The sequence below is a fragment of the Papaver somniferum genome, chromosome 6, assembly GCF_003573695.1.
Source record: "Papaver somniferum cultivar HN1 chromosome 6, ASM357369v1, whole genome shotgun sequence".
Taxonomy (NCBI): domain Eukaryota; kingdom Viridiplantae; phylum Streptophyta; class Magnoliopsida; order Ranunculales; family Papaveraceae; genus Papaver; species Papaver somniferum.
In genome coordinates this window covers 13,228,726-13,240,191 of record NC_039363.1, presented here as the reverse complement: position 1 = coordinate 13,240,191, position 11,466 = coordinate 13,228,726, and the positions used below count along the sequence as shown (strand labels likewise).

The 11,466-nt window shown below is 36.5% G+C and overlaps 1 protein-coding gene across 1 annotated transcript; it reads left to right on the top strand.

Moving 5' to 3' along the window:
• Nucleotides 1–637: 637 nt before the first annotated feature.
• LOC113290506 (UBP1-associated protein 2B-like) lies at nt 638–1,509 on the top strand. The gene is made up of 2 exons (XM_026540102.1): nt 638–1,357; nt 1,462–1,509. Exons 1-2 carry the CDS (start codon nt 638–640, stop codon nt 1,507–1,509), a joined length of 768 nt encoding a protein of 255 aa, XP_026395887.1.
• Nucleotides 1,510–11,466: the final 9,957 nt, after the last annotated feature.

The following is an 11,466-nucleotide window of genomic DNA, read 5'->3' as shown; positions in this document are numbered from 1 at the left end:
GCCTTGGAATGAAGATTATTAACACCTAAAACGGATTAATATCATAGGCCACACTGGCTGTCTAATCTAACACAGTAATGGTTGATGAGTCTAATCACCGTCCCCATCAAATCTTATCAAATCAATGCACGCAAAGCATTTTTTGATCCGTTTCCCACTCTTACTCACATATGGCATATTTTTTTTTTTTTTTGAACAAAGGGGATTTTTCATTAAAAGAAGTTCAAAAGAGCAACATACAAGACCCCTGAAAGCTGTAAACCCATTGCCGAAACAGTGGCCAAAGAACCAACAACCTTCTACCGGGTACTAACTGGATATCCCCAGAGCATATCATAGGGAAACCAATACCCACGTTGTAAACAACTAAAGAAGATTAATTGATACATCAGACACCTACTCTGAGAACAAATTTATTATTGACATTAAAGACCGCAAAAGCCCCCAAAATTCATTTGAGAGAGAGAGATAAAATACGTGGCTCTCGTAAGTTGAACCCTGAAATGGACCTTATTTGGCACTCGACAATGAAATGGTGCACTTCAACCCATGCGTCATTATTTCATAAACCCTATAAAAATCTCAAATCGCTACTTTTCTATTCATTTCCAACTTTTTATTTACCCATCACTATCCAATGGCCAATATTAAAGATCAATTAATCAATATTATTCGTTCAGTCTCAACAGAGAATACAAAAATCATTGAAGAAATTCGTAAACTTGCATTTCAAAATCCATCACATTGTAGAAAAACTACTCTTAAAGCTTCAAAAGAGCCACTCAAAAAGATAGGAAATCGGATGACTGCTTCTGATTCAGCTTCTTCTGATCAACAGCAAATGAATGTGAAGAAATATGCTGCAGAGAGTAAAATCTTTGTAGGCAATGTGAGTTCTCAATCTGAAATTACTGCTGAAAAACTGCACAAGTTCTTTTCAAAGTTCGGGGAAATGGAACGAGGTCCATTAGGATTTGATAAAGACACTAGGAAGCCGAAAGGGTATGCTTTGTTTACATATAAAACTGTTGAAGGAGCAAGAAAGGATTTAGAAAAACCAACCAAGAATTTTAATGGACATACACTGCATTGTGCAATATCTACGGGTGGCAGTGGTAGTGGTAGTAATAAGCAGAAATCTGGTTCTGGTCCAAATGAAAGCTTAACCTTGACGAATGAAGGGTGTGATTTTGCTGCAATGGCACCAACAAATATTCAACCAAGAGCAGCTTCAGCAATGAAGAAATCTGCAGCTTGTGATAATCCACAAGGTTGTCACCTAAACACTTCGCACAAGATTGGACCGTCTAGGAATGCTCCTGCTAAGAAACCTGCATTAGCGTGGCCAGGAATATGTGTATGTGCTGCTTGTTTCGGTTATTACCTTAAACTTTGTATGTTGTTTATCTTGTGTCTGGTCGGTGTTTTGTTTCTTTTATCCAAGGTTTTCTGATTGTGTAGATACCAAAACCGCATTCGACGCGTGGTGCCATAGGGAAGAAGGAGTAACTTAGCGTCTTTAGAGTTATATACACAGTATCTTAGCTTGGTTTCTTTAGTTTGTAAGTAAAAGGGTATTTTTGTAAATCCATTTCAACTCTCTAGTAGTTAAGAACATATCTAAGAGAGAGAAAGGGATCAGATTTTATTTTCTCTAACTTCATCTTCTTCCCTAAAAACTAGATCTAGAAGAGCTCCAAAAACTCATTAATAGAGTCTCATCTTGTAAATCAATTAATCATATTGAAGAACCATGGATGTAGATCAATTATGATCGAACCATGTAAAAATCAAGTGTCTCATAATTGATATGAGTAATAAGTTTAGATCTAGAAATTATTTTAGGGGTTTGAAGTTGAAATGAGTCAAGAACAAGGAAGTAGCAAATTGGGTGTAACTAAGGATATTCCGTAGTTATATTTTGGCGCCAGAAACAGGGATGAAAATAATTTGTTGATTCAAGAGTGTTTTGGTCATGGTTGTATCTTCATCCGCAGATCTAGGGAGATATGAAAATTTCAGGGGCAAAACATGATGTTATATCCAAAGAGAATGAATCACAACCAGCATATCAATATCGTTAAAGCAGAGAAAATCTTCATCAACGATCAATCCATCACGACAATCTTCTCTCACAATCTCTTTGTCTCTTTAATTTTGTTGTCAAAAACTCAGATCTGATAGAGTTTTGGGAAAGAGTTTTATAAAATCTTTAGTTGCTTTTCATGAGAAGATTGATTTTTATCTTCAAAACTTGATTAAAATGAGTTCTCAAAGCAGTTTTGATATAATCAAACCTTGTTTTACAAACCCGTACGGTTGATTTCAAAAGCATTGGGTATCTAAAAATTTTAGTTGATTTCTTCATTGATTAGATTCATTGGTTGTGTGCGGCGAGTTGATAAAACAAAGGGTAAACGAGTCTGGTTCGTTGATAGAATTCCGCGAGGAGATAGCTGTTCGGATTTCATCACCAATCTCTACTGCTCCGATCCAATGAGGCTGGAGACTACAGACATAAGGCTCGCGAAGAAAACTGAGCCGGTTATGTGTTTTACGAAGGAGTTAACCCAGGAAAAATACCACCTAAGGGACGATCAGCTAAGCCAACTCGGCCAGAACCATCAGCCAGCAGTATCTCGACAAAAGTTACCTCGTCAAGCAGCAGATGAAGCACACATCAGCTCAGCAAAGATTACCTGGCGAGAAGAGGATTTGTTTCGGAGAAATAAACTAGCGAAATAAGCACACGGAACGGCTCATCTCGTAAAGGAAAATAACTCGTAGAAGGAATATGACGAAGTAATTCCAATCACAAGATACAGTTAGCTCAGTTTGGGTCGTTACTTCCAGTAGATACGAGCAACGAAACCAAAGGGGAAGTATTCTTACCCTTTTCCTCGCAGATTACTAAAATTACTATTGAAGAAGATCTGAATATTATCTATAGTTTGTTGTTATTCAGTCTTTATAATTGTCTAACCACTTGAATTATGAGACACAAATATGTCAGCTTAAACCACAGCCAAATACTTAAGCGAAGAAGAGATTCTGTGAAGCTTACTTCGTCCGAAGATCCGCGAAGACGAACTCTTATCACAGCTCGCCAGTTTGAACAATCAAAGATCAGCAATAATTACTTCGTCAGTTAGATATAGAGACATTACTTCGACAAGGGCTCCGGCAAAGAACAACTTTGTGATCACCTGCGTAGTAACACAACTGACAAGTCACTTCGTCATCAGACCCAGAAGCCTATCCATCTCGTGATTAGAGGCAACGAGAAGACAGCAAGTAAAGAAAGGCATACTTCGTCAGGAACCATATCATTGCGAAGCAAAAGCTCACTTCGCCGGAGCATCATCAGCGAAGGACAATTTTGCAAGATGATCAGTTATAGTCCAACCAAAATCCATCTACTTCGTGGAGTGCCAAAGATGTCAGGAAAACAAGTGCCAGCAAAACCTACTTCGTCAACATTGGTAAGGTCGTGATAATTCACGAGGAGATCAGCAGTCCGACAAGAATAAATGAGTCAACAACGAAGTTAGCATGCATCAATAAAACAAGGAAGGACTACTTCGTCAACAACGACCCAGCCAGCTATCTCGTAGTTATTGCATTCAGCAAGCAAACAGAAAGTGAAGGAATGAATACTTAGTTAGGAATCACAGTATAACGAAGTAATAGTTAACTTCGACCAATTTACGAGCAACACACTAAAAAGGGGAACACTGTTGAACTTTTGATATTTTTTGATGATCATGGAGATGCATGAGCTAGTGATTAGTATTGCTCATACAGAGCTCCAAGATATGGAACAAGATTGTCTCTCAAAACTCTCTTTTTTATTGATGTTCTTGTTCAGTTTTACATTGATACAACAGTGCCTTTTTATAAGCTACATTTGCCGACCCTTACCTTCTCTAGTTTTCTCTAGAGAATACTAATTGCCGTATCTTTTTGACTCACTTTAGACCACTCTAGTTTTGTCTAGATATTTCTCATCTTATCCCTAACTATCTAGTTCACATCACAACACTTTCCCATGGCATCTCTAGAAATTTCTTTCAACTTCTTTTGTTGATTTACAACTACTAACAACTCAGTAAACTAGATATTTTTACCTTAAGAACAAACTTCATTCACACTTGCAAAACTAGTCTAGATTACAAATCAGTTTCCAACACTTTAGCTCTTAAAACTGTTCTTGCACAATGAAGTTTTTTGTTAATCTTACCATTGCAACCTCTTATACGTTTTACAATCTTTTACTCACTAAAATCACAAGCCGCAGGTGCATAAACGAAGTTCAAGAAGCATACTAGGACTGCGGGGGAAGCAGAGTTTCAAAGAAGGGAACAAGTCAGTTCGTGACACCTCAGATTCAATTCGTGAGATCTACTTGCTCGTGCAATACAGGTCAACTTATGATATCCAGGCACTTCGTCAACGAAGCGGACCAACTCGTAATTCTCATGCAAAGAGAAAGATGCAGTGACCAAGTGAATCTCGTCAACATCTCATTTCGCCAGAACGAGTAACGAAGAAAAAGATACCAAGAAATCTTGCTTTGTCATCAGATTCAACGAAGTGTCATCATCTACGAATCTGCAACCAACCATTCCAGCGAAGCATTTGGCAGGAGTTACTTCGTAAAGAGGAAACTTAACTCTATGGAGAACGAGCAGAAAGGAGGAGCATGTATGGTAGACACTACACGAAGCACTGTACTTCGGAGAAACGGGAAGAAAATAAGAGCTTAGTTCACTTCGTCATCAACTTCAGAGAGTTGCAAGTCTAGTCGCGAGCATAAGCACAACTTGAGATGCGGAAAGAAAATAATGCAACCTCATTACTTAGGAAAGAACGACCAGCACCACAGCCAAAAGGGAAAATTTCTTACTTTAATAGATCATGAAGAATGAAAGGAACATTGATATAAATTATTATTGCGTACTCTTTAGCCTCATTAAGAAACTACTAATCTCTAATTGAAACTCACAGGAGCACGTACAGATATCGCAGCAAGCAAGACCATCATAAAGATTCGAGGAGACACTACCGGAATGCATACTATTGCGAGCAACAGTATAGCTAAGATGACTTTGAAGAAGGTTTCGTGAAACATCAATCACCTGAGACCCTGGAAGACGCTCGTAAGTAACGGTAGAAGGTGTTCACGAAGAAACCCCAGAGCAAAGGAATAACTTAGTATTCGTATCTCCAACCACCAGCCAATTTGACTTCGGAGAAATATCAACCTGCGAAGAAAGAACAGCCAACTCGTGGCAGTCAGAAGGATTGTGAACCAGTGACGAATCCCGACGAAAGCTCATCAGCTAATTATCCAAAAAGCACCAGCGAAGATAAGTGAAGATCTGCGAAGAATGAATTGGGTTTCTCACAACACTTCGTCGATTTTAAAGAGGAACCACGAGCAAAGAAACTGACGATACTTCGTCAACCACGAGTAAAAATACTTCGTCAACCACCAACTTCGTCAACCACGAGTAAGAATACTTCTTCACAGTTCCGGCGAAGTTGATGGAGCTATACCGGCGAAGTCAATCAGCTCACTCAAACCCATGCAAAGAATAACACAAATTCCAGCGAAGAAGAAAAAGATAAGGTAGAATGGAATAGGGGAACACCTTGTATTTTCAGACGAGAAACGACTGCAACAACTCAAGGAGATAAAGAAGAAGATTCAGATAAACAGGAGCTGGGTACACTAAAATCAGACAAAGACATCATCAACAATTAAATCTAAAAGGACGAATTCTCTTCTTATCTCTTTACTTTGTCCATTATCAAACTGGGTTCACAAATCCATGTACAGAATCCCCGAAAACTTAAGTGATGAGACTTTGATCTAACTGTTCTTTTGTTTATCCCTTGTCTGTGATAGTTAACGAAGGAATATAACACCAACAACAAATCAAGGCACAAAGAACGACAGAACAACATTGGTCGCAATAATATTTGGCCAAAGGAGCATAGAGAAAAACAACAACATCCCAACGAAGACAATGATAAGAAAGTGGAACCAACGATGATAAAGTGAGCGGCAATGGAGAAAACAAGGACAAGCTCTTCGCTACAACTCCACAACAATAATTTCATCTCGCATACAAACATCAGCTCGCCAACGCAACGAGATAAGTATCATTGAATTAAAAGTCTTCATTTGTATAACACAACATGATATATTGTCTCTATAAGAAATACCCCTCCCGAAAGATAAGAGACCAAAAGTAAGACCTCAGATTAGGAGGCTGATAAGATTAAAAGAAAGGGTTCAGATGATCTTAAAACCTTCGCCTAGGAAGGTTGGGAATCCACGGTGTGCACCCTAGTCCTAAACGCACGTAGTGGGCAACTCTCAGACAGATAGCTAGGGGTATATCCTATCCGCCGAGGGTCCCTTTTATGATGGCCTTCGGTAAGGGGTGTAGAGTCCGATCAGGGCTGATGTACACGGTTGAGTCATGAGTGCCTGGGGCGTCTGGAGCGTACCTGGCCATTCTAAGCAAGTCCTGACTACGATGCACTCGGTCCCAAAGAACCCCACCTAGGGTGTGAGTTCGTAACCAATAGCCATATCAGCGAAAGGGATAAGAAGTCACGAAAACAACCGATGTCGTGTAACCGGATGGGAAGAGCTCAACATGCATGTTAGGGGTACCTTCCTTGAAGGGGCATTCAGCGGGAAGGGACGTCACCCTCCAGATTAGAGAGCTGGTGACCCAATAGTCGGCAACACTACGGGGCTTTTATTCATGGGAATAATTAGGCCTGTGGTATTGCCGCAAAGTAAGACCTCAGTAAAGAATGTTAAGGCGAGGTTGATGGATTGTTAGTCGCAGGAATAATGAGCGCATGAGACTTTGTCGAATAGAAACCCTTAATGACAGGGTGGGGCGCTATAAGAACCTTAATTAGGAGGCGAATTAAGACCCCGTATATCCACATACAAGTAAAAGATTGGAGCAAAGACCTTACCGGTAACAATTTTCAACACCCAAAATATGTAGAGAGGAAAAAAGAAAGAAAAAAAGAAAACAAAAGCAAAAAGAAAGGAAATGAAAGAAAATGAAATGAAGAAATCATTGGACAAAAGAAGAGAAGATTATGAAAAGAAGAAAAAGGAAGGCATAAAGATATCAATGAGGCATGAAGAAAGAGGCAATATAGCATGTTATTATAACTTGAATAAATATCCATATTGCTATGATTATACTATTGCTATGTTGTACATGCTAACAATGTAGGAGTAAGCTCCGAGGCAATAAAGCGACGCAATGCACGAGATAAAGTTGAACGAATACATACAAGGAGCGAACTTGGAGCAAAAACGAGATCGATGAGCATACAAAGGGCCATGAACGAGCGAAGAGCAATGGATGAGCGAAGAACCAAAACCATGCGAGGAGGAATCAAAACAACACGAAGCGAGATCAACGCCTTCAAGATTGAATGAGTTAAATAACACACACATACTCTATACATTTTATTTTATCAACTATAGGTAAGCATATTATTTATGTTCATTCATCGTATAAGAATTGCATATGCATTCTCGTCGCATTCATTCATTGAACATGTTCATCTCGCACACTACATACTTTGTCTACTTCAAGGAATGATTCTTCTTATTTCGCGTTTATAATTCGCAAAAAGACAAGGGAAAGTGGTCAAGAATGGTTACTTCGTATACTTCGGAATTCTTATTTTTCATACTTCTTGAAGATTATGTTTATCGCCACGAATACTTCTTGAAGATAATTAATGAGAGATACTTCTTAAACTTTGTGAGGATACTTCGCGTACTTCATACTCCGTACTTCATACTTCTTAAAGATGTAAGACATCAAGTAAAACAAGGGAAGAGGCAAGTATATACTTCGCATATTTCATTCTTCGTACTTCTTATACTTCTTAAAAGGATACTTCGTACATTCAAAGGAATAATGTACATTTCCGTAGTTATAGATTGCATATAATTTGTTTTCAGTTTTAACCTCTGTGAGTAAGTTCCTTTTTCTTTTTTTGATGGAACATCTTGCTCTTGTCTTTGTGTTGGTATTATCACTATTTCTCTTTGTACGAATCTGTTTCATTTGATTATATAATTAAGTTGGTTATAGCAGGAAAAACAGTTTGGAGATTTAGTTATATTATAGAGATTTACATGATAAAAATAAATATGAAATTGGTTTATAAGAGAATGGTTCAATATGATCTAATATATCAACTCTCAAATAACGACTTTGCGAGCACTCAGAAGTAGGATCATTACACCATACTAGATACAAACACGATTTGTGGATTGCAGTTTTCGTAAACTTTACACCCAGAGCTTATAATCACATTCATTTGAGAACTTTACATTCAATCGTCGTAGAAAATCAAATGCAAAATAACCAAGTGAAAAAAATAGATCGACCATTTCTAAAGATTTTTACTAGTCGTATTTTGCTGAAGAATGAAGATTGATATGGGTTGAATTCATATTTAGGACATCATAATCGTGGTGTGACAAACCTACTATTATGAGGTTGGTTGGTCCATGCCCCTATTGTGATTTTGTGACACTATAAAATCGGCAAAGAGTAGTTTTGATTAATTTTTTTTTACCGAAATTGGGTCATTTGCCCAGAAACCTTCTAAACCAGATTAATATGGACGGATAAGATTTTGTTTGGGTCAAATGCATGGGAAATAATTTGACTTGAACCTGATAATTATACCATGCTACTTCTTTCTTCTACACTTCATGAAGAAATTTCTCGATATTATCTTCAACTTTCTCCTCCATCTCCGTAACTTAGCGGCACCTCTGCTATCATCTGTCGATATATTTAGTTTTCCACTATCTCGATCTTCTCTTTCTCCACCATCACCACCATCTTCAACTATAAACACAGCTACCACCACCACTATCGACAATAACTACAACCACCACCATCATCATCTACAACAACTACAACCAACACCACCATCTTCCTCCACCACCACAAACATTGACAACATCGTCGACATTGATATCACCACCACCACAAGCATCGACAACCCTAATTAAATGGGGATTTCTCAAATTCAATCAAACCAAAATCATGGTTTTTGTCTTCCATCAATTTCACCGGTAAGTTTCTCGATCGATCCTAATTTTTGTTCTTGATTTTATTATCCGAACTCATCAATTTCACACGAATTGATGTTAACTACTTTAATTTTCTGAAATGAATCATTTTATTTATTAGTGAAATTTCATTATGTTTTTTTTCTTTTTGTGTAAACATGGATGAAACTGGTGTCATCCCGTTTTAGACTTGAAATTTATGAGATGGCCAAAATTTTAGTTTGTTTGTTAGTTAGTTTTTTGCTAGTATAAACATGGATGAAACTAGCATCATCTTGTACTAGACCTGAAATTTATGAGAAGAATAAACGTTTGTTTTTTCCTCTTGCACAACCATGGATGAAACCGGTATCATGTTTTTTTATTAGATCCGGTAGATATTTTTTCCATCCATCTTTAGAATAGTAAGAAATTGGTATCGTTCTGATATGAAACTGGTATCATCCTACCTGATATTGTTTGCATCCATGTTTACATTAGAATGAATCTGGTATCATCATGTGTCAGGTTTTGCTGAATTTATTTTAAACTAGGATGAAATTGGTATCATCTAGTTTTAGAATTTGCAGAATTTATTTTCTTCCATGTTTAAACTGATATGAAACTGGTATCATCCTACCTGATATTGTTTTCATCCATGTTTAAACTAAAATGAATCTCGTATCATCATGTCTCAGGTTTGGGTGAATTTATCTTAAACTAGGAAAAAAATCAGTTTCATCCTACTTTAGATTGAGTTAAGTATGGAAGAACTACGATCTATATATGCTGGATGTATCCAGTTACATACACTTTGATTACTGAAATTTAAATAAGAACAGGGCCGGCCCTGACATGTTGATGCCCCGAAATTACTTTATGAAATGATGTCCCCGTGGAAGTTATATATTAAAAAATTATTGATGGATCATTTTCTTAGCATCGTAAATAATTACGCGACTATTTGTTTTATTAAAACATGAGATAAGCTTAATAGAATAAAGAGATGAATTCAAAAGATAAATTTTATTTGTTGTAGAAACTTCTGTTCGGGCATTTTTTAAAAGCAAATTTATATACGTGTACACTCGAGTAATTCAGTTATCTATCTTTTAATGTCTATCATAGCCAACTCATTTAACCTCTCTTGTAGCATTGGAGACCGAATATATGTTTGATAGTTTTTTCCTACAGAGGCAACTATAATCGGTACGTAAACAAAATTATATAAGCAATCCACTAGCACATTTGATTCGATATCTTCAACTACAGATACACTAAATTTAACAAAATATTTATTTAAAGACCCAATAATAGATTTTAGTGAATCACCATTTTTTTCATTTCTTTTTTAATTTTGATATCCCAATGGTAGAAATACCTACAAACTAATACATACAATATTACGATTAATATAATTTATTAAAATCTACTTATTGTAAACTAGTATAAAAGAATTAATACCCTAAAAGTATTATTATAAGTAATAGTACCCTAAATTTAATTTAAAAATAAATAAATTGATTAATCAAGATGGGATATTAGGATTAATGAATTAATTTAATTCGAATAAAAAAATTAGTAATTAATTATAAAACCATTAAGTTAAGTTACCTTGTCTTGTTTTAAAGTAATAACAGTTCCCTTATTTCTTTTGGCTTTTCCCCATTCTGTTCTTAGATGAATACCTGTGTAGTTTGATTCTAAATAACTTGTTAACTGCTAAATTTCAGTTAAAAAACTAAACAAAAAGCTCAACTTGTACATAAACATATTAAACCATAAAATACACAGAATAACCGACTGTGGTGATCAAATTCACTCAAACAAATGAAAAAGTCGTAACCTGCAGTTGAAGTTCTTTTCTATGTGCAAACATAGAATAAGGTAACTAAATATTCAACGACTTATTCCTGACCACTGATTAGTTGTAAGCAAACGTATTGATCAAAGAATCTATAGTAAGTCAAGTATCCATGATGAGGAGATTCCAGAATACAGTCATGAACACTGAATCGGGATTTTGTATATTATTTTCTAGTATGCCAACCAGAACATCCGTTTTTAAATCACTGATATTCGTCACCGTTGATCAGTTTCTTGATGGGGATTGCTCTTTTTTCTTTAATATATGTTAGTTTTTCAACTTGTTTTGTGATTCAATAATTTGATAAGTTGTATATGTTTTTATAACTTGATAATAATAATGATGATAGATTCATGGCTGCTAATAGGGGTACCAATATACTTGAGGGTGTACCATCTTAGAGGTAAAACATGTTTTGACTTATGCAAAATTTGGGACACCCCATTAGCAATCTTGGATAGATCAGCCTGTCGTT

Coding starts and splice junctions, on each gene's coding strand:
- LOC113290506 (XM_026540102.1), top strand. CDS start 638: ATGGCCAATATTAAAGATCAATTAATCAATATTATTCGTTCAGTCTCA. Junction 1,358..1,461: donor TAGCGTGGCCAGGAATATGT/GTATGTGCTGCT, acceptor CTGATTGTGTAG/ATACCAAAACCGCATTCGAC.